At 36.8% G+C, this 27,064-nt stretch overlaps 2 protein-coding genes across 2 annotated transcripts in view; both read left to right on the plus strand.

The window, feature by feature from the left end:
- LOC120624457 (oxidative stress-induced growth inhibitor 1-like) overlaps positions 1-27,064 on the plus strand; it is a 65,649-nt gene that overhangs the window by 7,324 nt on the left and 31,261 nt on the right. The window lies entirely within an intron of this gene.
- Positions 4,495-5,089, plus strand: LOC120624461. Its single transcript, XM_039891026.1, has one exon. The coding sequence runs from the start codon at positions 4,516-4,518 to the stop codon at positions 5,086-5,088; it is 573 nt and encodes a 190-aa protein (XP_039746960.1). The 5' UTR covers positions 4,495-4,515; the 3' UTR covers position 5,089.

The following is a 27,064-nucleotide window of genomic DNA, read 5'->3' on the forward strand; positions in this document are numbered from 1 at the left end:
TGAAAGTTGCAAAAATATTTAAAACCTTACTAATATTATAAATGAATAAATATACTATGACAATTCACACATCGCAATCTAAACCCAAAAGTTAGCGTAGCTTTTGTTATGGCTGATGAATAATTTTATGAATATAATACACCTAAATACTTATTATTATACAGATAAACACCCAGACACTGAAAATCATTCATGTTCATCACAGAAACATTTTCCAGTTGTGGGAAACGAACCCACGGCCTCAGACTCAGAAAGCAGAGTCGCTGCCCACTGCGTTTGCGTCCTTAGCAGTGGTCAAGATTGCGTCCAGCGTGTGACCAATTTGGCATGGATGAACGAATGAATGACCTTTTATTGTACACTAAAGAAAAAAAGTAGTTGCTGGGATATAAACATAGAGCAAGAGAGTACAATTTGGTGCAGGCATGATAACTAATTTTGAAAAACTGCCCTAAGATGTTCGAAAGTATTTAAATATCCAAATAATATCTTATTCTTGCAGGAGTTAAAGATTTTGTTAATATAAATTGCAAATTATATTTAAATAAATTATTTTCCGCGAAAACGCTTTCCGGGGTTACCTTACTTATGATGTCAAAGGTAAATTGGAGCCTTAGTTAGTCCTTGTCCAAAAAACTTAGCAACTGATTGTTTAAAATCACAAGATATTGATATACACAGAGATTTACGAAGTTCTAGAGGTACAAAATTATGTTTATATAATAATAATAATAAATAAATAAAAATACTACGACAATACAAACATCGCCATCTAGCCCCAAAGTAAGCGTAGCTTGTGTTATGGGTACGAATATTTTTTTTAATATAATACACATAAATACTTATAATGTACATATAAACACCCAGACACCGGAAATCATTCATGTTCATCACACAAACATTTTCTAGTTGTGGGAATCGAACCCACGGCCTTGGACTCAGAAAGCAGGGTCGCTGGCCACTGCGCCAATCAGCCGTCATATGGAAGTGACGTCGTAATTTTGAATTCGGCGTTTCAACTGGCATCATGGCGGATCGCTAGACTTAGCAGTTTTATTTATTGAAAATAAATACCAATCCCATTTAAAATTAAAAAGAAAAGTTTTTCATAATACATATATTATTGGATAAATTCAATGTTTTAGCTTTCTTTATTACTGCCATCTAGCTTATTATTATATAAGCGTGCGTTCGAGTAACTTGTGATTGGTTGCTCGCCAACCTGCGTTCATAGCAGCCTCCAAGTTTGCTACGCGGCGCTTGGGTACTTTGGTCGTACGCAGGACACCAACTTGCACGCCTTTGTGGACGCAGTGGTTCGGCCTAGACTTTGCGTATCGTTATCCGAGCTGATTTAATCCCGTGATTACAAGGAAAATGCATCTGGACGTAAAATTACAAACGCACACGATATAATTAACTTTTTTATGTTTTCCGATCATAAAAATTAACTAAGAATACGTCGTTAAGCAAAGAAATAATAGATAGATTATGTTGATACTTTTGTATATTGAGATTATTATGAGCGAAAACCAAACAATATTTTACTTTATATATTTTTATTATAAACAAGAAATTATTATAAATTATTATTATTATTATTTTTTATTATAAACAACAAATTCTGTAAACTGTAGAGAAATTTACTTCATCGTAAAAAAATTATTTCTATTTTAGTTCACGACAAATCAAGATTAATGACCCTAAAATCATACTAACAAATTTATAAGGTATTCATATCCTAAGGTTGCCTGGCAGAGATCGCTACTTAGCGATAAGGCCGCCTTTTGTATACTACATTCTTGAAAGTTTTTGTTCCTGTTCTTTGTTTTTCTGAACTTGATGTGGTGTACGAATAAAGAGCATAAATAAATCAATAAATAATATAAATAAACTAGTTGTACCCTGCCACGCTTCGCTGTGGCACATTGTTATTGAATGGTTGAGAAAAATAGATAAAAACAATCCTTGATGCGTATTATATATCATGCTAAAATTTCAGCCAGATCATTGCAGAACTTTTTGAGTTTTTGAAGCGTACACAAATCAACATAACATTTTTATATATATAGATATGTGTTTTAGCACTAAAGATGTCCAGTATTATTTGGAAATTATAGATAGTTGCAATCATTGACTGCAAATCTTACATAGACTGTTCTGCAATTAAAGTTTTTGTAGTAGTACCTATTAAAGCATTTTGTGGCCAAGCTTGTCCAGGGAAGTCCCTACTACCCCCATGCCTATTTAAGCTGCTAAGCTGCGTTCCAGTCCGAGGGTGTCATTTCATAGGATGTGTTCCTTGCATGGCATTCAAAGTGTTCCTCTGTTTATGTAACAAATTATGGTTTTTCACTAACCAACCAACCAATGTGGCAACCTGCCACAGCTTGGTCCATCATTTATTACTATAAAAAAACCTTTAGGATGTTTTCAACAATTATAATTATATAAATAATTTTAACGCCCCTACAATCTCCTCTAGGGCTAAAATGATTCGAAATCTGATAGTAAGTGACCTTAATTTAACAAACATGAAATTTTTATTAAATTTTAAATCTGTGGGAATTTTAGTATAAAATTTTCATTTTTTTTCATTAGCACCCCCGTAACCGATTTTGTGATTTAAACTTCATTGATTTCTTCTTCATTGATTTCTTTTTCTTGTTTGCTCGTAACATAGCCCAAAAAAATTCTGTCCAAATTTCATGTCTAAAAGAGTTAAAATTCAATATTAAGTTTTTTATGATTTTTTCTAATCATTAACGCCCCCGCTTATACACTTCGGAGATTTAACACTTATAAAAAAGTTAGCCTATCCATTAAGTCAATGTATTCTCTACATGGATGCAAAATTTCAATTCAATCGGATTTATAGTTTAATAGTTTTAACGGAACAACCGTAAAAAACTCTATAGATTTATATATAAGTATATAGTATGGATAATATGTGTACCGCTTCCGTAATAATAAGCTTAGATGGGTTTCAGTAGACCAAGGTTAGTGATGTAGTCATGATGGTGGCGGGCCCTGTTAGAGATACGGCAGTGACATTAAACACACCACTGGTCGGTTTCTACGTGGTATCGTACTGGAATGCTAGTCACTTGGCCAACCTGTTAGGGACATAGCAGTTATTTAAACCCATACTACAAGCGGTATGTTTTATTCGGTAGGATGGTAACTAAGCCGTAGAGAAGAGCCGTAGTGTAGTGGTAGAGTGGTTTTATAAGCATTCGTTCACTGTCAAGGTTAAGGCTCATTATCTCGCTCAGTAAATACGCCTATTATTATTAATTTATCCACTCAAACTCATATTTAAGTATTTATGGTATGTAAAAATATGTATTAGTATATTTATTTTTTATATTTATCAATAGTATTATTGTATTTGTGTAGTCTGGTTTATGTATTAGTATGTAAATATTTGTATGTATACATACATATTTGTATGTATACTAAACAAGTGTACCCCACTTATTCGTTTTTCTTTTTAGTTTTCCTAATCCTAAGGTTGCCTGGTAGAGATCGCTACTTAGCGATAAGGCCGCCTTTTGTATCCTGCTAACGAGACAAGAAAAAGAACAAACACGTGAAGAATGCTTCATGTGTTTGTTCTTTTTCTTGTCTCGTTTTTCTGTGTGGTGTACAATTACAGTGGCGTGCATAGAGGGTATGCACAGGGTATGCAGATGATATAAAATTAAGAAATTCCCCAGTACGAGTTTTAAATACTTAAGGGTAGGCTTTTTATAACCCTTACAATGCCTATCCTTAAGTTTTTAAAAACTCGTACTGGAGATTTTCGTCATTTTATATCATCTGCATACCCTGTGCATACCCTCTATGCACGCCACTGTGTACAAATAAAGAGTATGAATAAATAAATAAGCCACCGTGGCTAAGTTACGAAAGCCTCCCACCAGACTAGACTACAGATACACAGAAATGTTGAATTTCCAAATTACGCCTACCGGGGATCAGAACCGCAACCTCCCAGTTATAAAACCTCCACTACACCATCGACAAAACTTATGTATGAATTTTTATTATTCAAAATATTAGTTTCAGGGGTAAGAGGGGAGCATCATACAAACACCATAGCATCGATTTTTATTCCACTCTCTTTCCGTGTTTTAATTTTTATTCTAAACAATTTTCTTATTAAAATTTAAATACCTACTAATTTAACTAAAGTTTGTAAAATTGTTGTAAAATTCATTGTTTGACAATTGACGCTCCATAAATCCTGACATCCAAGAAAATTCTAAAATGATGTTAAAAAAATTTGGAAAAACCAAAAGTGCACGCCTCATTAATAAAATAGCTATTCAATTATTTGTCAATAAATAACGGAAAAAGCACACATGAGGCGTGCAAAATAAAAAGAGAAAAAAAATTTAAAACAGCTGTACTAGGAAAGTGATGCACAGGCGCCCTTGGTGGAATAAAATGTACATAATATCTATAGATATAGATATATCGGTGGAAGGCCAAGACCTAGAACGGGTCCAAATGTACAAATACCTCGGGGCTTGGGTAAATGAAGAATGGGACTGTGGACAAGAAATCCGAACCCGGATTGAAATTGCTCGAGCCAGCCTTAAAAGGATGGAGAAGGTTTTGTGCAGCCGTAAGCTTTCGATAGAGCTCAGGGTAAGATTACTCCACTGCTATGTCTGGCCGGTAGTTTTGTACGGTAGTGAATCTTGGACTCTAAAAGCCGATACTCAGAAACGTCTCGAAGCCTTTGAGATGTGGTGCTATCGTAGAATGCTCCGCATTAGCTGGACACAGAAAGTTTCTAACGTGAGAGTACTCCAACGCGTCGCCAGAAGCCGGGAGTTACTGCTTATCATTAAGAAGCGTAAGGTCGAGTATCTGGGCCACGTTCTGAGACATGAGCGATACCAGCTGCTCCGGCTCATAATGATGGGCAAAGTAGAGGGCAAACGACGTGTTGGAAGGAGGAAGAAGTCGTGGTTGCGCAACATCCGTGAATGGACCAATGTTGAAAGCGTGGAAGTATTGTTTCGCTTGGCGCAAGACCGCGAGAAGTTCGCTGAGCTGACGTCCAACCTCCAGTAGTGGAGAGGCACAAAAAGAGAGAGAGAGATAGATATATCACCATCCATGTTAATTTTGGATGGATATATATAGATATACAGTCTTGCAGTTTTCGTTTTTTATTAATTGCAATTAAACTACACTGAATTAATTAATCATTCGCATTCAGTGACCTACAATCGTCGATTAGAATTTTTTTTTAAAATTTAACTCAAATAATGGATTTTTTCACAAGTTAGAGTGTTTTCGGGTTTCACACATGACGGACAGGAATTTTTTTTGACCTATTTTGGTGTTTTTTTCCAATTCTATTGCAGTAAATCAATTTTTTAAAAGTATGGAATTAATCTCCATTAATTTATCTCGACAATAGTATGCAAAATATCTTGATTCCGTGAACTAACTAACAAGGCTATAATAATAAAAATAGCCGCCGAAATGAGGCGAAAAATTTTTTTCGTAAAGCACTCTCTGATGCTTCGCATCATGAGTCGTGCAAAAGACGAATCTGCTGAGTTTCTTGCCGGTTCTACTCGGTAGAATCTGCGTTCCAAACCGGTGGTAGAGTCACGACAAACAGACTGACTTACGTTTCAAAAGTGCTTATAAACTAGGCCTATTACGATAACTGAATTTTGAATTGCTTTTATATAAAATTGTTGTAGAAATTAAACAATGCTATGGTAACGCAAGCTGGCAGACTGCCAATAACAAACACCGTCAATGTTATGGTTTCCGACACCACAAGGTCTTTAGTTATACCTAAACTACCTATTTATTTACTTTACCTATTATATAGTTATATTAGTCTACATATACTTAGTCATTAAATTAGATTAAGTACCTAGTAGCAATTAATTATTTTTGCACTGCTTGATCCTGGACGTAATGTCTAGGTATTGTATTGGGATCATTAGCGTGCAAAGAGGATATGCAGGTTATGTAAAACGAAGAAAATCTCCAGTAAGAGTTATAAAAACTTATGTTTAGGTTTTTTATAACTCTTACAATGCCTAGCCTTAAGTTTTTTATAACTCGTACTGGAGTATCTTCTCATTTTATATCATCGGTCCGCTTAGTGCATACCCTTTATGCACGCCACTGCTTTGGATTTCTAAATTCCACGAACTTACAACCCGCGCAATTAAACAATAGATTTGTATCGGGTGACAAATACCGTGCCATCTCTTTCGCACAATATAGGGTTGTGCAATTATTGTTAGAATTAAAAAATTGTAAAAGATAGTGGAATAACTGCCCGTAGAAGAACTAGAGTAACCTACAGCTCAACGTGTCCAAAACTTTAAGTGGCAAAAGTCTCAAGAGCCAAGGTGAAAAGTTAAAAGTAAAAGACGAAAATATCTTTATACAAGTAGGCTCATAGTGAACAATGTTAGTGAGATGATGGCGATAACCATATTCGTAAACTAAAACTAAAACTACGAGGTTTCCAAACGCAACCTGATCTAAGTAGAATCCCACAACAAACTTAGGCGGTAGGAGTTTTTGTTATCACCATCACACATTGTTATTTAAAATAGATTAGAATTAGAAGAGCAAGCCTGTGAGACCAAGCATTGCGGGAATGACACCTCCGCACTGGGAACGGAGCGTTGGTCAATCTCCAACGTGGTGGACACGCGCCATCAAGAGAGTGGCTGGTAATCTTCTATATATATAAAAGAGAAAGTATGTGGGTATGTTGCGTATAGGCTCCGAAAAGGCTGGACCGATTTCAATGAAACTTTCAGAGAATCTCCGGATTGACATGGCGAGTAATCCTGTAAAGTTTGGTGACCATCAGAGCACTTCTATTTTTGAACTATAAAACTGTCAAATACAGCTTTTATTTACTATGATGATATTCTATTGTTTTGTGTACATGGGTGTAGATAATGATCTTCACCCGCTCGAGAAGAGAATAGAAGAGAATGAATACGGAGAGAAATAAATGATTTAGTATATTATGAGGCTTAAATTAAAAATTTAATGATGTTAGTTTATTGTTTAAATAAAATAAAGCAAAATCTGGGTACGCCAGTTTGTTATAAAATAATGTACGATTTCCCGTGAGTTAAAAAAAATACCTAAAAGGGCTGCGTCACATAAGTCTAACGACTAGGATACCATGAGTACACAATATAAGCAAGTAACACAATATCGACGCTGTCGATAGTCCTTGATACATTGCTGAGTCATTGAATGATATATGAGAATAATTAGGTACTCGACGACAGCGTCGGCGGTGACTGGCGCGGATGCCATGGTTACAGAATACATACATCCGTACACGTTAATATTCTTTTGTACTATCCAGTATTCACACATAATATTTTGAAATTTTATTAATGTATGTAAACAGCGGTAGAACGAATTTGGGTAGGAATGCAGCTCCAAATCGCCTAAGTCGTGTCTATAATGATCTTACTCGCGCAAATAACAATATTGATCTATTTTGTCAAAGGCCAAAGGTTTTTAAACGTGCTATTATTTCTGCTTTGTCAAGCATTCCAGACTGCACTTATGGATTGTAATTTTTAGTTTTCTTTTGTTATTTTTCTTATCGATATCGATTCCCACAACTGGAAAAGGTTTGTGTGATGAACATGAATGTTTTTCAGTGTCTGGGTGTTTATATGTATATTATGTATATATATATATATATATATATATTTTTCAGTGTCTGGGTGTTTATATGTATATTATGTATATATATATATATATATATATATATATATATATATATATTAAATATTATATATATTATTTTATTAGTATTTATGTATATTATTCATAAAAATATTTATCAATTATCTTAGTACCCACAACACAAGCTACGCTTACTTTGGGACTAGATGGCGGTGTGTGTATTGTTAATTATTTATTTGTAATTTTTCTTTACTATGTATTGTGAACAAGCTGTTGGTGTACCTTTAATAAATAAATAAATACAAAGATTTTAACTACTTCGGTTATTGAAATGTTCCAAATACGACGACCTCCTTGTCGCAGCGGTGACCGCTCTGGTTTTAAGTTTGATGTCGCGGGTTCACCGAGTTTATAGTTTCTGAATTTTCTCCGGTCTGTTAGGAGGCTTCGGGCGAGGCTAGTTACCTACTAATTTGACAGCATTATCGTACAGAGGGAAATTCCGAACAGTGGTAAGAACTTCGGCATCCTTTTCGTGAGTTCGATCCCCGCGCAAACATAACTAGGTCCTAGAAATTTTAGTTACTTGAGACGCTCAAAATTTCGAATAGGTGCGTGCTGGGATTCGAACTCGGCCCCATCAAAGTGATACCGAATTCTAACCACTCGGCTATCACCGTTTCATGCATGAGGTTTATGTTAGTATAAATAAATAAGATGAATGCATTATATTACTATAGATACAATGTAACCTACGACTCTGACGGAAGGGCATGAATGCGCAATAAGTGATAATGCCTTGCTGATTTACACCTGACATTTAACCTTTATATAATCTGTAACGATTACTATAGTATCTTGCTATCCATAGGGGCAAAGAGATAATTATAATTTTATCAAATCTTATCAAAATTGTATCCACTTGTAACTTCTGTCGATTGAGTTTTTTTTTTTTAATAATCTTCGTAAATAAATAATTCTAAGTATTTTTTATGATAATATATGGACCTTACAGATTCTAGAAGCTATAAACAACACTTCGAAGGGTATAAGTAAGCGTAGCTTGTGTTATGGGTACTGAGATAGCTGATGAATATTTTTTTATGAATATAATACACATAAATACTTATAATATACAGATAAACACCCAGACACTGAAAAACATTCATGTTCATCACACAAACATTTTCCAGTTGTGGGAATCGAACCCACGACCTTGGACTCAGAAAGCAGGGTCGCTGCCCACTGCGCCACTCGGCCGTCGTCGATGTAATGACGATTAAGCACTTTTGAAAAGTCAAGACTGTCTTTTTGTAGTGACTAACAAAAAGCCTTGGGTACTAATACTACTCAAAATACGGACACACTTCCGCATATATAATATTCTTCATGTTAACTCATTACCGGCCCAGTACAGGGCACGGGTCTCCTCCCACAATGGGAAACGTTTAGGGCCATAGTCCACCACGCTTGCCCAGTGCGGATTGGTGGACTCCACACACCTATGAGAACATTATGCAGAACTCTCAGGTATGTAGGTTTCCTCACCATGTTTTCTTTCAACGTTGAAGCAAATGATATTTAATTACTAAAAAGCGCACATAACTTAGAAACGTTAGAGGTGCGTGCTGGGATTCGAACTCGGCCCCCGGGAAAGTGAAGTCGAGCTCCCACTCAATGCGCTATCACCGCTTCATTTATTAACAATATTAGTAAGGAATTAAATAATTTCTCACTGTAAAGTGTAAAATGTCCTATCTTTCTACCCAAAGGGCCAGAGTTCATTATATTTATCAAATCTTATCAAAATATTTTCCATTGGCAATCAATAATTAATGACATGTCTATCTCTGTGGCGGAGTGGCCTTTATGTAGAAGGTCCAGGTTCGATGTCCTGTGCGGGTCATCCTACGACTCCTATCAAGCTCACGAATTTATTATAATGCGTCAAGTCAAGGTAGGTCACACGAAACTTCACTTATTTTCGTACATGTCCAATAGTTTGCTTCTTGTACTACACTTAAGGCTTAAGCATCTTCTATCACGTATGCGCTCCTGGTACCATCGAGCTATGGTATTCTATTGAATCAGAAGTTGAGGGGAATCCAATATATTCATATATTAATTGGATTTATCCCATAAACTTCTGATGAAATTTTTCCCATAAAGACTCATCCGCTGCGCTACCCGATTTACACCGACCCACCGCATCGCATCGTCCGCACGCTTCGTAACTTGTAACGTACATGCTTGTCTGCCGCCGAGGAGCACTGTTACGTTCGAAATTTAAAGGGGCTAAAAAAGGACACTTACCATTGGTGAATACAATTGGTATTAAATGATTGAGCGAATACGTTCACCTTGGTTCGTTCAAGGTCGCATATTAATAACCAAGATTGATAACACAAACTGTATCAATAATGATTGTGTTGCATCTGCGCAAACAGTATTACACGACGATGCGTTTATTGCCGGTTATAATATTACGCTAAGTAGTTATGACGTTTTGAAGTGTGATATTGATGCCAATGGAGAGAGCTATGCTCTGAGCATCCCCACGGAATCGTTTTTTTTCTTCTGAGCTGGGGAATGCATATTTGAAAAAAAAAAAAATTCATGTGGGCCTAATATAAGCACTTTGGAAACGTGAAGTCTGTCTGTGTGTAGTGACTACCACCGGTTCGGAAGGCAGATTCTACAGAAAAGAAGCCGGCAAGAAACTCAGCAGTTGCTCTTTTCCAACATCAACAATTTACATTTTACATTTTAACATTCATTTTTCTATCCGACGGCCGGTTGGCGCAGTTTACAGCGACCCTGCTTTCTGAGTCCAAGGCCGTGGGTTCGATTCCCACTACTGGAAAATTTTTGTCTTATGAGCATGAAAGTTTTTCAGTGTCTGGGTGTTTATATTTATTTTCTAAGTATTTATGTATATCATTTATAAAAATATTCATCAGTCACCTTAGTACCCATAAGACAAGCTACGCTTACTTTGGCGCTGGATGGCGATGTGTGTATTGTCGTAGTATATTATTTATCTTGCGAGAGATGAAAGCGGAGCTGAATGTTCCCAAGCAACCTTGTCATTAGTTTTTTTTTTAGTATTTATTATATATGTGTTATTTTATTTGTGTAGTCTAGTACAAGTACCTATGTATTTATACGTATGTATTTTATTTTTGATTATGCACAACCTGCAGTCTGTTATCCTAAGGTTGCCTGACAGAGATCGCTAATAAGCGATGAAGCCGCCTTTTGTATACTGCTTCTGTCTGTGTTTTTTTTATTCTTCTTCTGTTTTTTTTTAACTTGTAGTGTGCAAATAAAGAGTATAAATAAATAAATAAATAAAACAATGCGATTTCTAATCTCCTTTAAACGAGTAAGTACTATCCTTTGTAAGTAGTTAGAAGCATGTTCTCCTTCACCGTTAAAGCAAGTGATATTTTTATTGCTTAAAACGCACATAACTTAGAAAAGTTAGAGGTACACGCGTGCTGGTATTCGAACTAGGCCCCCCGAAACCACCATACAAATCTTTGACCATACTGCCAAGCTTAAAAATTCTTTAAAAAAAAAAATACCAGTCTCTTAATGTGTCTTTATTGATTTAAGATCTTAGTTCTCGATATATTTCGTTTCATTGCATTGTACAATTAATAAGAGGCGCCATTAAAAGGCCGACGGGTTAAAGCGACACGGCACATGCAGCCGAGTTGAATATACTGCAACGTTTAAATATAGAACGCATCTAGACTGTAGTAGCGCAGCATCATTAATACAATTACAATTTTAAATTTGGAAGTCCATGTCAAATGAAGTTTCTAGTCTGTAGCCTTAGTACCTGATTTGCTTGGTCGCAATCGAGGAGTCGTTTTCGAGTATGGAAACACTTGAACATTGAAGTAAAATGGATCTTATTAGGATTGTTTTAAAGCTCAAATTTGCTTAAAATTCTTTAGCTCTAACATTTGACGGAACGTTGGTAAAACAAAAAATCAGACGCATAGGATTTGCTACTGAAAATTAAGCTTAATTTGCTATACTCCGCGAAAAGTAGGAGAATCTGTATGGTGTAATTTTTAATTTCTTCAATCCTTATACTCCACATCCAACAGATCTTCGGCAATATACCCTTTACGCACGTTTCGCTTCGAAACCGGAGCCTCATCAGGAGATGTTGACTTTACAATGAATAGACTAAGTAGACTTGCTATTCTTAAGTTAGTGACATTAGGTCCTTTATACTTTGATAATACAGATTTTGATATGCGATATCGATTGCGAGCGAGCAAAATTGTACTAAGGCTACTGAAGACTGGCGCGAGTTTGAATAGTTGGTCAGTTTACCCGCGGCCGCGGTACAGCGTGAACGTGTGCGTTGTTGCCATTGACTATCGGCTTTACGTTGCAAGGTTGCAGTGTTTTTTCGTAGTTATATTGTTTTTTTTTGTTAACGTAAGTGATTTCAATTATTTTTTAGTTACTACTTTTATTGATCTTTCAATGTATATATTTAATAAGTTTTACACGTTATTGTTATGTATCGATTCGATATTGCCGGTGCATGGTCTTAAGCGGACAAATGAGATTATTTTGCCTAGAATATGTAACTAATAACTATTTAACAGTTGGTATATATTTTTATTCTATTAAAAATATACAAAATTGGGCACTTATGTGTGGATGAAACAGATCTCGGAAATTGATTCACGTTGTGATAAAAGCGATACTATAAACTACATATGTGGCGTTCATAGCGCTTTCTCTTTTAAATTAAAAAAAAAAAAATTAAAAAAACCAGTGGTTGTCATTGACATTTTTTTATACTAAAAGGTGTTTACATATCCGTGAATTTATATATATCTAAATTAAAAAATGTGTTATCAAATTAAATGTTATGAAATAACTGCCGCGTTGCTCAGCGTGAAGTGGTTAGCATGATAGAACGTTTCGCGAAGCCCTAGGTTTGAGTCCTTTGAGGGCTCAATATTGTTAGGTAATCACATCATCACATAAAACCATTACCGGCCCACAACTGGGCACTAGTCTTATCCCACAATGAGTAGGGGTTAAGGCCGTAGTCCACCACGCTGTCCCAATGCGGATTGGTGGACTCCACACACATTTGAAAACATTATGTGGAACTCTCAGGGATGCAGGTTTCCTCGCGATGTTTTCCTTCACCGTTGTGATATTTTAATTACTTAGTTAACGCACGTAACTTAGAAAAGTTAGATGTGAGTTCTTAGATTCGAAATCGGACTTGGACTCTTACCCGAGGCGCTATATCATTTGCTTTATTTGGGGCTTTAATGGACTTTATTTATCAAGAAATTCTTAAAAATCACTGCCCCCGTAGCTCGTCGTAGCTCATGAAGTACTAGGTTTGATTCCTCTCTGGAGCCTTCGTTTCCGGTTATAATCACGGCTAAGCATGATGATGAGCATATACCGATCATGAATGTTTAATGAATTTTAATAATATGTACTTTTTTATGAGCAAATACCGAACAAATGTTTAATAAATTTTAATATTGTGTACATCTGCTTACTACATTTTAGAAATCTCTCTCAATACGTTTAAAGACAACGAAAAAGCTTGGCTCTAATACATAAAAGGTAATGAATTTTGACACAGTAAGATGGTTATAACAAAATAGAACCGGCTAAGTTTATTGTGAGCCGAGACCCGTAGGGCTAGCACGCACACGACGTCATAATTAATAAATATAGTACGACGAAAATACACAGCAAAGCTTCTTGACGACTTTCCTGTCGCAGCGCTGAGCGCTGTTTTCTTATAAGCAGTGGCGTGCACTTCATACATGCACAAAACACTGCATACCCTAAAATTGATATATATCTCGTAGAGCAGGAGGATTTTTGCCGTTTTATGCAATTTTCCTGCTGTATGCACACCCTGGTAAGAAACCAAGTGCACGCCACTGCTTATAAGTGGGAGGTCTTGGGTTCTATTCTCAGCAGATGCAATAAGGGAATTTATCACTTGTCTGGACTGGTGGCATGCTTCGGTCATGGCTAGTTACCAACCTACCAACAAAGACGTACTGTTAAGCGATTTAGCTTTCCGTTACGATATCGTGTAGAAACCAATTAGGGGTGCGTTATACCTCTCACAGGTTAGCCAAATACCAACTTACACTGCATCATCACTTATCACCTGGTGTGATTCCAGTGATATAATTATAATCCAATCCAATAAATATAAAGTAGTTGGTTGTTGCCCGCGTTCTTATATGTCAGGTGGAAGGCTTCGGCCGTGGCTTGTTACCACCCAACTGAGAAGGACGTGCTGCTAGGTGATTAGGGGAATGTGTTTAACATAACTGTCATACCTCTGACAGGTAAGACTACATCTTAAACTACATGATCACTTACCATCAGGTGAGATTGCAGCCGAGGGCTAACTTGTAGTGGAATTTAAAAAAAAACGCTTATTAGGGTTTTTACAAATCCCATGCATCACTTACCATCAGGTGAGATTGCAGCCAAGGGCTAAATTGTAGTGGAATTAAAAAAAAATGCTTATTACGGTTTTTACAAAACCCATGCATCACTTACCATCAGGTGAGATTGCAGCCAAGGGCCAACTTGTAGTGGAAAAAGAAATAGCTTATTACGGTTATTTACCAATCCCATGGGAACCGTTGGTTGCCCTGGGATAAAATTTGCCTATGTTACTCTCCGCTCTTTCAAATACATTTCAAAAATAAATTAGCACAAAAAAACATATTAATTATTTATTATATCAGTAAGGATTGCATACGCGGAAGAAAAATAGGAGCCATTACACGTAGATAACGCAAAAGGCCTTATTAAGAAAACTGCCATATAACCTTGCCAAGTCGTTTTTATTTCGCTCGTTTAGTTCAGTGGTTTCCGGACGAATAACAACTATAATCTATTTAAATAAAAACTAAAACTACATCGAAAGTACCCACATTATTTATATATATAATATACTATGACAATATATACGACAGTACACAGATCGCCATCTTGCCCCAAAATAAGCGTTGCTTGTGTTATGGGTACTAAGATGACTGATGAATATTTTTATGCATATAATACACATAAATACTTTTATTATACATTTAAACCCAGACATTTACCAGTAGTGGGATTGGAACCCACGGCCTTGGCCTCAGAAAGCAGGGTCGCTGCAAACAGCGCTAATCGGACAATATTATTGCGGTTGTTGGTGGGTATGGTTTATTTTATTTTTGTTGATAATGAATGAATGACCCTTTATTGTACACCACATAATCATATAGAAAAATTAAAAATAAAAAGTTAACAAAAAGTATAGGTACAATTTGGCGGCCTTACGCTACATAGCGATCTCTTCCAGGCTACCAAAAGCGTTAAACACGGCTCAAGAAGAAAGGTACATGGTGAATATAAATAAACACAGTTGCATATATACCTATATAAACTAATATAATAATATATCTTTATTATCTATACTTAAAACTGTAACGCGTCGAATTCTGTACATTGAAGATATTAAGAAAATTATTTTCAGTCATTTGCTACAGCGTATTAAAAGTACTTTAAGTAAGACTAAAAAGGAGAGTGAGTCCCCGGGACGGTAAAAAACTTGACCGACCTAAGTCGGTAACTTGTATCGGTCAGAATGGCAGGTGTATGATTACCAAATCGATCTAGACGGTACAGGGTAAATGTACGACAAATGTACGTAATTGTACTAAACTTTCTATAAATGTACTTTATGTGAGCCGCCATTCTGATGTCAGGATGGCTCACATAAAAAAAAAAAAAAAATATATATACTACGACAATAACATCGCCATCTAGTCCCGAAATAAGCGTAGCTTGTGTTATTGGTACTAAGATAACTGATGAATAATATACATAAATACTTATAAGAAATAGATAAACACCCAGACACTGTTCCCCACTCATGTTCATCACACAAATATTGTCCAGTTGTGGGAATCGAACTCACGGTCTTTGACTCAGAAAGCAGGGTCGCTGCGCCAATCGGCCGTCACACACAGGATGGTTTAACATATCGGAGCGTGTATAAAATTATAGTAATTTTAATATAATGTACCCTTTTAAGCACAACGACGATACGATAAAGATACATTTATAGAAAGTTTAGTACATTATTACGTACATTTATCCTGTAAAGTTTCGATCAATTTGGAAATCACACACCCACCATTCTGAACGATACGGTAACTTATGAAGTTTTCGACTTCGTTAACCACGTTTAGCTGTAGCTGTAACTATATTTTATGGGCAGAGACATGCAATTTTTTGAAGGTCTTACCTACCTTTAGCAATAGGTATATACAGAGATGAGATTCGTCTTATATATACGGAACTATCGCCGTATTTGACCTTCCCATATTGTATTTATGTATGTCCCGATGTAGCCCCGTATTTCGTTAAACTAAAAAATGCGAAAAAAAATATTTATCATAAATTAAAACAACTTTCATTCAATAATTTAGATTTTTTATTTTATTCTTCTGATACGGTTAAGATCACTTAAACTTGCACACTGAGTACCTGCGAGTATATTATGTTAAGGTGTAGATGAAATCCGCAGGGCAGGTTTTGGGCACCTCAGAAAAAAAACGTCCCGTTTTGTTCCTAGTAGTTACGGCAAACGTAGATATTACAGGTGCTAAAGAATTCGTTGAATAGGTATGAGAATAACGTAATTGAGTTTTGTCTCCGAATCATGATACGTCGTTAAAAATGATTGCGCCATAGGTACCTACTTTCCGGTATTATCGACACTTTACGGAACTGCTAGCGTTGATAACAGCTATCTGATAACACTGAGACGTGTGGTAGACGTAGGGTCACCAACCGCTCCACTAAACCCGGACGCTTCTGAAGTTGTAACGAATCTACCCTACTCTCTAAATAAACAATATTTTTAAAGAACGTAATATCGAGAGAAAATCTTACCTCAATTTTATATCGTAACCAAATTCGATTAAACCTGGCTCAATAATTAAGTTTAGAGCCGTACTAAAACATGGCATTATATAATAAATACATTAGAACAGTTTAATTTTTCATATATGCATTAGGCCCGTCTCGCCCTGCGACTACTATAAGGGGCGATGCGATCGGACGCACAGCACTCCGAAGCCGGTGTGCTAGTATTGTGTCCATATGATATATGATAGATCCTATTTTATGCCATTTAAGGAAATCTAGTCTTGTGAACTCATTGCTTCTGACGCTCTAAAAGTCTTGAGTTATTATGGGACAACAAAATTAGGGTCTTAACCTCTGGATGATCATGTGCCAGTGTTATTTAAGAAATTATTAAACCTTACGGAGAGATCTTTATAGGACCCAGTTGGTTCAGTTACAATGTGCCGGTTTTTTTTTTATGAGTGTAGGCCACTTTATCTCATGTAACTTTCATATAATTTACCGTTTGTAGTAAGGAAGCGGCTGATATAAATCATTCAATTCAGGGAATCAACCAGAAGGCATAATGCTTGATCGTATCAGCTCAATACCGGCCCACTATAGGGCACGTGTCTCCTCCAATAATGTGAAGGTTTTAGGCCGCAGTCCACCGCGCTGGACCAGTTTTGTGGACTCCACACACCTTTGAGAACATTATGGCGAACTCTCAGGCCTGCAGGTTTCCTAACGATGTTTTCCTTTACTGTTCAACAGTGATATTTAATTACTTGAAACGCACATAACTTACAAGTCGTTCTGGGATTCGAGATCTGCCTCCAAAAAGTGAAAAACAATATCAGGTAGGTTATATATTTCTATACAACGTGTAACCGAATAACGAAATACCGTTGAAGGGTGCATAAGTATATTTCACAATCACCCTGTAGAAATATTAAATCAAAAGATGAATATTTATTTTTCCAAAGAAACTAATTCAAAACAGTCTAAGTGTTTAATTATGGCAAAGATGTGTTTAATTATGGCAACCCTATTAAAGATACGCGAATAGTACCTACGCTACGCGACGGTTACCCAATGAAGTGAAGGAAGACAATTGATTTAAATTTTTCATGTGATGTTAGGGCTATGTCTGTTTTGTTTTAGTAAAAACTATGACAGTGGTTTACTCAAAAACTATAAGGGTTTTGGTTTCACAGATAAGTCTTAGAAGCGGTAAATAATGTACCACTAAAGCCTGCGAAATATTATTTCTGTTTTCATTTACACGTTGCAAAAATTTTTGGAATTTTGTGATCGCATTCATCTTAATATTAACTATAATTATAGAGGTTAACACACACACACGCACACACACACATACTCACACATACTCACACACACACACTCATGCACACACTCACGCATACACCCACACACATACTCACAAACACGCACGCGAACTACTTTGCACTTTAAATATATTGTTATGTCATTTTTCGTTAATTTTAATTTTTTAGTTAACATATCTTCTGCTATGCTACATGTCTATTATCTCTAATATCAACACAAACATTTTGTTTGTGTTGATATTAGAGATATTCCCTCATTTTTATATTTATTTCTTGTTATGGAAGAGCGGTGTGTTCTGGACACAGGGGTACTACTAATACTACCCTTAAAAGAAGGCTCCACACATTAGTGCTTACAGTAATTTTATTTACCCAAATAAACAATTTTTTTTTTTTACTTTAGTGACCTCGTACTACACCCGCAAATTAGGAAGGAGTGGTGACAACTGCATTCGGATCTGCTGTCACCACGAGGCATATAGATGAAAAACTATATAGATTCTGTCAGTACCTATGTAGTAGATATTGATAATTATTGCATCCGGTTCGAAGGACCAAGAAATAAACCGTAATTCTTGCTATCTCCCACGGTATCAAACATAATAACTACCACTTAAAATGGCAATTACTTCAATTGCCTTTATTAACTTTTGAAAATGAAGATGAATTATTCTTAATGAAGACGTGCATCAGTGACAGAATACGCTGACCGTAATATTATCTGTGTAACATAAGTTGTACTTGTTGAGGATTATTGTTATTCAACGCATATTTTAATATTTACAATCGAAATTGCAAAATTTATTTATTCAAAACCGTCTCATTGGTGAAGTGGTAAGCATGTTTAACTAGGAATCTATCTAGTCAGAGTTCGATTTCCGGGTCGGGCTAAGATTTCCTATTGGTTTTCAATCTACCGTCGAGGGCGTTCCACCACATGCTCGACATGGGTCTGTAGGGGTTCCAAAATCCCTGCCCTGGCTGGCCCTGGGCCAGTTTAGTTAGTTTCTAGCCACTCCCAGCTGCTCCTTTGACATTATCCATCCACCCCCTCCGTGACTGCGGAGAGTTTACCGTTGCGGTGTCCCGAGCAACTTGGGACCCCAGCGTCCATCGGCTCTCTGAGCTATGTTTTCTGCCGGGTATTGAACCCCGGACCTCACTTACGACAATATTAAGACCATAGCGCTCACCAATATTCCGCGGGGGTCTTGGATAGAGGCGTTTCTTTGCGGAATTCCATAATATATTATGAAATTAAAGCTTAATTTCCATAATATATCCAAGGAGTCGACAAATATCAAGATAATGTAGAATTTTGAGCAAGTTATTAGATATTATGTTTACAGATATACTAGATGCAAGACATATAGATGAACTCGTCAATCATAAATGACCCAGATATATTAAACAAGTGTCTGAGTCGAGCCAACAGCACGCTTTGATTGTAACACGTCGTATTTACGTCTATTCCGCATTTTGTAACCTCCAGACATTTTGGCAGCGTATCCAATATATCCAGCGCTAGTATTGCGCGTCCCACTACCTAAGCGAAGGCCGAACCTGTGCCGCCAACGTGCGCATATGTCTTAGCCCTTCACACCGCACTGTGCGCCAAATTAAGATCGTGACTTTTGGTAGATCGGATTGGATCATATCATGCGAATGATCCATGTAGCGTGCTGACAAACGTCTCTTGCAAAGTCTGTTGTGCAAAACGTAATCGCCCTGCCAAATCTCCTCTCTACGTGAGAGGGGTTCATTACGTGCCCACCATTGTGAGGAAAGTAGGTTTCTTTACGATGTTTGTTTGTAGAATAGCATATAGTGTGAAGAACTACAATAGTAGATTGTTCAACAAGGGGTTACCAATGTCTCAGTTGCGGATGCCGGGATAGATCCCAAGCAAACGAGGGCCTTAAGGTAACTTAGGTAGCGTGGGGGTTTCATCTAGAATCTTGAGTGTAACGAGGGTTTTAGGGGCGCCCAAGGCAGCTTTGATCCTAAGTTGGATACTCGACTTACACCTCGCGATACGATAAAATGAGATGGCGATTGACAGGGACGCCATTAAACGCTAGAAAAAGCCATATTAGCGTAGCCATAGTAACGATACGCGTTGCCCGATGTTCCTTATTTAAACCGTAAAGGCTTCTAAGGATTCCCGAACACCATTACTTACCCGTTAAGCCTATAGGATGTATTGACTTACTTGACCTTTCAATACTAAGGCTATGTAATACGGTATTGACGAGCGAATGGTGTGAAAAGATTATTAACGCCCCCCAACCATGTATACTAACTCTATTTAATACGTTATTTTATTATCTTAATGATTTCAGAGATAGCGAACATGTAATATTTATCATGAGTCGTAGAAACACTGTGGGGTGACGAGTGATAGCTGTTAAACAAACCTACATCACTGATAGTGATAAGATTACATTGTACAATGCATGTCACGGTGAGAGTCTCACCGCACCCCAACACGGCATAGCATAGGCAGGAAACCAAAGGTTATATACCCCTGACAATGGATAAAATAAATGTATACATGAATAGGAGAAGTTTAACCCAGTTTATTATTACACGTATATTATTTCCACTTATGCGCCAACGGTCAGAGAGTTTATAAAGCTGGAGAGGATACAATTTCGTCCTTTCCCCTGGGGGAAAAATCCATTTGCTATAAATAGCTGGTAGTCAAAGATTTATTAGGTAACTGCAGTGGCGTGCATAGAGGGTATGTACAAGGTATGCAGATGATATAAAATGAAGAAAATCTCCAGTACTAGTTTTAAAAAACTTAAGGATAGGCATTGTAGAAGTTATATAAAACCTAGCCTTAAGTATTTTTAACTCGTACAGGAGATTTTCTTCATTTTATATCATCTGCATACACTGTGCTTACCCTCGATCAAGGCACTGGGTAAATGTCCCCGCGACTTTGTTCTCGGGAAAATTTTGATGAAAATCAAAAATCATTCTATCCCATGGCAACCGAAACCTACGTATTCCAGACTAATTTATAATTTTAAATGACAATGTGAGATCGTGATAGTAAAAAAAAAAACACCCGGCTAAGTTTGTTGTGGGCTTCTTCTTAAACCAGGACGCGTTTGGAACCCTCGAAGCTTTAGTTTTAACTTCACGAATATATTAATACGGAGACAGGCCCAGGAACAGAAGACAAAGAAGTGCCACCAGGCTAACTTATAACATGTTTAAAAAAACTAACAGAACCCCGCGGTTTTTCCCGCATAAACTATCATGTTTTCGCTAGATGCGACTTTTTTGATTTTGACCTTTTTACGTTTACTCAAAAGCTACTTGTACATACAAGGTTTTTGGAATTTACACCTGTGACATCTAGTTAATCTAGTAAAACTGCATTTAAATATAGGTACAATCTCATTGCGTTCTCTTTTGCAAAAACTTAGCCTCGTTAAAGAAACGGTTTATTATTTCTGTAAACGAGACTTCATGAGAAACAAATAAATTAACAAGTCTGCTCTTCAAGCTTGAAGAAGACATGTTGTGCCTGCCAACTTCACGTGGGCCAGAAAAAGAACAGAGGAGATAAATTACACTTTATACGCTATCAACATTTACTCCAGATTTTTGGTTTAACAAACTTGACAAAAAAAACCAGAGCTTAGCTGGGAATCAAACTAGGGACGTCTCGTGTCCCGCTGAAGCGCACATTTCTGCGGAATGTCACAAACTTTTACTAAATCTACTTTTTTCAAATTTCAAGAAATCGATCGCAAAAACTGTACATCTTTCTAATAACCTAGGTATTGGCGCAAAGCCAAAACGAATGTAGGTGAAGCCGTTGACCTTTCATAAAGTGAGAAAAAATCATTATATTTTTAGTTGTTACTATGAGTATGTCGTAATTTATTATTAGCTTATAAAGATTATATTAGCTGTGTAATTTACGGCTTTTGAGTATGGATCTTAAAACATGTAGACGAATCAGAAACCCACTGTTGGGTCTCCTCCCATAGCAGAACATCACGATGCTTTGAATTCGAGTGGGTGGGCGAATTTATTGATTTATGAACAAATAAGTCGAAGGAAACGTACAAACGTATAAACGTATATTACAACATATAGTGTAAATAAACTTTATGAGAAATGCAGCAACGGCCGAGATTATGGCAGGCTTCTGCTACTAGATCGTCTCTCTAGGTAGAATCTGTTGTTCGAACCGATGATGGAGTCCCTACAACCAGATCATTTTGTCGTTTCAAATAGCTTATTTACGATTTCCCTGGCGCAACGGTGAGCGCTGTGAATTTAAGTAAGAGTCTCGGGGTTCGATTTACGACAGACGCTATTTCGGAATTTATAATTTCACAATTTTCTCTCGTCTGGTCTGCTAACCACCCTATCGACAAAGACCGGCACGTCTTTGTCGATAGGGTGTCGGATAAGCGATTTAGTGTTCCGGTGCGATGTCGCGTAGAAACCGATTAGGGTTAAGACTTATGACTACCTAACCTAACAGGTTAGCCCGCTACCATCCTAAACTGCATCATCACTTACCACCTGGTGTGATTGCAGCCAAGGGCTAACTTGTAGTAGAAAAGAATAAAATACGTGTTTGTACTTATGTACAAGCGTAAGAAGTAATACTTCTTTTGCGTAACAATATAAAATTTTTATCTTACGCCTTATTCTACGTTTGTGGAAAGAACGACACTAACCGTGCGCGCGCGCATAGTAAATTACTCATCGTTTTTCCCTAACGCACCAAGAAGTATAAACACAGAGCAGAAACGGAAAACAGTCAAAGCTTCTAAGAAGCGAACAAAATTCATACCTATTTTGGTAGGGTTGGCACAGGTGGATACAATTTAATAAACAATAGTTATTTGTTCAACAAGATGGCAAAGTTTGTTTTTGTTGTGATTGCCTAGTTTATAGCTAAAAAATTATGTGTTTTCATTATTTCTATTATTTTTCATTTACTTTCACTGTACAGTGTACAGTGTACATAATTACACTTTTATATCAAAACACACATACATTATAAAATAACATAATATACCGCCTTGTGCTCACGCACACACGCGCCTCAAGCTTGTAGTAGTGTACCTATCGTAGCGCGCTTGTATGAAGCTTTGCCTCTGTTCCGTTTTTCCACTGTAGTATAAATTCAAATATGTTAGACACATGATAGATCTTTGTTTCTTACATTAATGGTGTATTTATCTTACAAAATTATTAATGGTGGTATTGATTGTTCAAGTTTAGCGAACAGGGTAAGATTGGCAGTACCTAAGTATAATGCGAAATCTTATATCAAGAATAAGCAAACTTTTAGGCCTACATTCACAAAAACGAATTTAGGCAGGTCCGCGCCGATAAATAGAATTGTCTCAGCCTACAATTGTGCATTTAAAAAAGCTGATTTAGATATTTTTCACAATTCCGCTCTGAGTTATAAGCGCAAATTAAAAAACTGTTTGTTAAATTACGTAATCCTCTTTTATTTTTATTATAGTTTGTAGTATCTTTTGTATTTTTTTTTAAATTTATCTCTTTAGTTTTAAGTTCTGTACATTGAAGAAAGTCTATATTTCATAATGCATGCAGAGTTAGCCTGTAAGTGGGGTATACAATGTAAAATTCAGAATATTACCGTTATGTTTATAATAATTTTAAGGCACTGTATATAATGTTGGCTTCCTAAATAAATAAATAAATATTTTTTTTAACGTGACCACCGTGGGTGACTGCGAAGTCTGCAGATTAGGATGCAGTTTTCACCACCCCTCGCGGGTGTCGTACGAGGCGATTAAGGGAATATAACGGAAAACGGGCAGCAGCGTCTTCTGTGCTACTGCTTCATCATCAACAGACCAGCTGTGGACTGTTGATGATGATGAACGTGAACAGTCTCTCAGTAAGTAAGAAATACCTTAAGTAAGAAGAAGAAGAACAAACACTTTATTGCACGTATAACAAACAGGAAAAGAAACAGTAAGGTGATGCAAGGGCGGCCTTATTGCTAAAGTAAATGCATAAAAGCGTCGTGAAGGTGTGTGCATTTCTACGTTTTCAAGTTTATTTCCAGCGCTCAGTTACCCTGACGTTAGTGAGGTCGGGTCGCATACTTGTCGCGACGGTACACAACCGCATATGTTCATACTATATCTGTCACACATACGTATACTGTTGAGTAATATTACATATACTGTGACATTGATAACATGTGCCGCGTAACATATGATGCGGAAATATAGCAAAGTACGAGCTTATGATGATGGCGAGATGTAAACGCATCAGAACAGCGTGGCGGGTCTAAGCTCTAGGTCTTTCCTAGAAACTAACTAATTAACTGTAGCGGGCTAAAGAAATATAAAAATAAAAATTCATATAGAAAAAAAAATGTTATTCATGTAGACCATATCACAGGCACTTATGAAGCGTTAATACATATACATATATGTTACCACTAATGTTTGGTGATGGTGATAACTGCATTCGTTAACTTAACTTAACTAAAGCTAGGAGGGTTCCAAAGGCGCCCTGGTCTAAGAAGATTCTACAACAACCTTAGACAGGTTTTTTTTGTTACCACCATCTCACAGTCGAGTTAATGTTGAGCTATGAAGTTAGAGCAACTATAATACCTATACTAATATTATGAAGAGGATAGATTTTGTACGTTTGTTTGTATGTTTGTTTATTTGTACCGAATATGCTCCGAAAGTAACGGACCGTCCTATAAGCAACACTAAATTAAAAAGTTATTTTTAAAAACCACACCCAATCTTTGTATACGAATACTACTTAATGTCTTAAAAATATCTGTTGAACTGCTCACTTCTAAATTGAATGCTTTATAACAGAATTAAGAAAATACAGAATCCACATTCAGACAATTGTATGCAGTGCATTGAGTCCAAAAGCAGAAAAGACGCCCCGAAAACGTCACACTTCTTACACGCGGAATGTTGCTAGCTTACAAATTTTCCAATTTTCCTCACTTTATATTAAACGTGCTAACCACATCAACCCATTACCGGCATATCACAGAGCATGAGTCTCCTCCCACAATTAGAAGGGATAAGTTCGTAGTCCACCACGCTGGCCCAGTTCGGATTGGTGGACTCCACACACCTTTGAGAACATTATCAAGGATATCACGATGTTTTCCTCCACTGTTGAAGCAAGTGATATTTTAATAACTTAAAACGCTGCGACCCTGCTTTCTGAGTCCAAGGCCGTGGGTTCGATTCCCACAACTGGAAAATGTTTGTGTTATGAGCATAAGTGTTTTTCAGTGTCTGGGTGTTTATCTGTATAATATAAGTATTTATGTATATTATTCATAAAAATATTCATCAGTCATCTTTGTACCCATAACACAAGCTACGCTTACTTTGGGGCTAGATGGCGATGAGTGTATTGTCGTAGTATATTTATTTATTTTTATTTAAGTAGAAAGAACAAAAGAACACAATAGAAAAGTTAGAGGTGCGTGCTGGGATTCGAACTCGGCCCCCCGAAAGAGGCCGAGCTCCTACACAACGCGCTATCACCACTTTTGCTAAACATTAGAGGTAAAATAATTACTGCCAAGTGCTAAATGAATGAAATGACTAACCGTCTGTCAGAGAAACACTACTAGAGTGGTTTTGAGGCTTCAATTATAATTGTGTTTGCGGATTCTGTTAGTTCTTAATTCTGTGTATAGAATGCATATTTTGGTATCTTCTCTCTTAATTTAAGGGTTACTTTTCGTGGTTGTTAGTGATGACACATCTCTCACATAAACTGTTCCTACAGGATGCATTGAATAACAAAAACAGACGCGTCCAAAGTCGCGGGCAACGGTAAGCTACGTGTATATTTTCTCATTCACAATTTAAGGTACATCCCTATCCCTACTAATATTATAAATGTCAATGTAAGTTTGTTTGTTACGCTTTCACGCAAAAACTACTTAACCGATCCTCATGAAACTTTGTACACATATTCTTGGAAGTGTTAGAAGTAATATAGGATACTGTTTATCCCGACATTAAGCTCGGTTCCTTTGGGAGAGGGGATGAAAGTGTTTGTCGATTTTATACCATAACTCAGACAAATTATAACCAATTTAAATAAATATTTTTGTACTATAGAGGTTATAATATGTGTTTAATTTTGCCGAAACTTTGTGAAGATCTGATGAATGTGGCTGGAGATAGAGGACAGAATTCCTCAGCGGACAGCAGCAAACCCCTCATTTAAGGCTTAGCGATACTGAATAATAAATTGAAACCCACATCAAAAAAAAATCAAACGCACGAAGTCGCGGGCAACAGCTAGTAAATAATAATAAATAAATATAAAAACATCGCCTCGTCACCGCAAGAAAGCCTCAGCATGACATACAGAGTGTATCGAATAAATTACTTGATACTCGATAGACGCGCAATTCATGCGCCCCACAATGTAGTAGTTTCTGGAACATTCTGTACAAAGGTTTTAGTTGTTTATCCGCGAACGTTCGCAATGATATAAACATTAGATAAGTACTCCAATAGTAAGACTGAGTACTTCATATCTGTTTTATCTATTTTGAAGACCTCAGTGGCGCAGAGGTGAGGTGGTCCCGTATTCGATTCCACCACGCTGACCCGGTGCGGATTGGCGAAAATGGGTTAAGCCATACAACAAAATTTAAGTCAAAGTCAAAGCCAAAAGTATTTTATTCAAGTAGGCCCACAGGTGGCACTTTTGATGCGTACATTACATGAGAATCACACGGTAGCGATAAATATATTCGTGAAGTTAAAACTAAAGCTTCGAGGGTTCCAAACGCGTCCTGGTTTAAGAAGAAGCCCACAACAAACTTAGCCGGGTGTTTTTTTTTTTACTATCACGATCTCACATTGTCATTTAAAATTATAAATTAGTCTGGAATACGTAGGTTTCGGTTGCCATGGGATAGAATGATTTTTGATTTTCATCAAAATTTTCCCGAGAACAAAGTCGCGGGGACATTTACCCAGTGCCTTGATCGAGGGTAAGCACAAGGTATGCAGATGATATAAAATGAAGAAAAT

The sequence above is a fragment of the Pararge aegeria genome, chromosome 1 (genome assembly GCF_905163445.1).
Source record: "Pararge aegeria chromosome 1, ilParAegt1.1, whole genome shotgun sequence".
NCBI classification, from domain to species: Eukaryota; Metazoa; Arthropoda; class Insecta; order Lepidoptera; family Nymphalidae; genus Pararge; species Pararge aegeria.

What these genes read in the sequence shown, in the direction of transcription:
- LOC120624461 (XM_039891026.1), top strand. Translation starts at nt 4,516, where the DNA reads ATGTACAAATACCTCGGGGCTTGGGTAAATGAAGAATGGGACTGTGGA.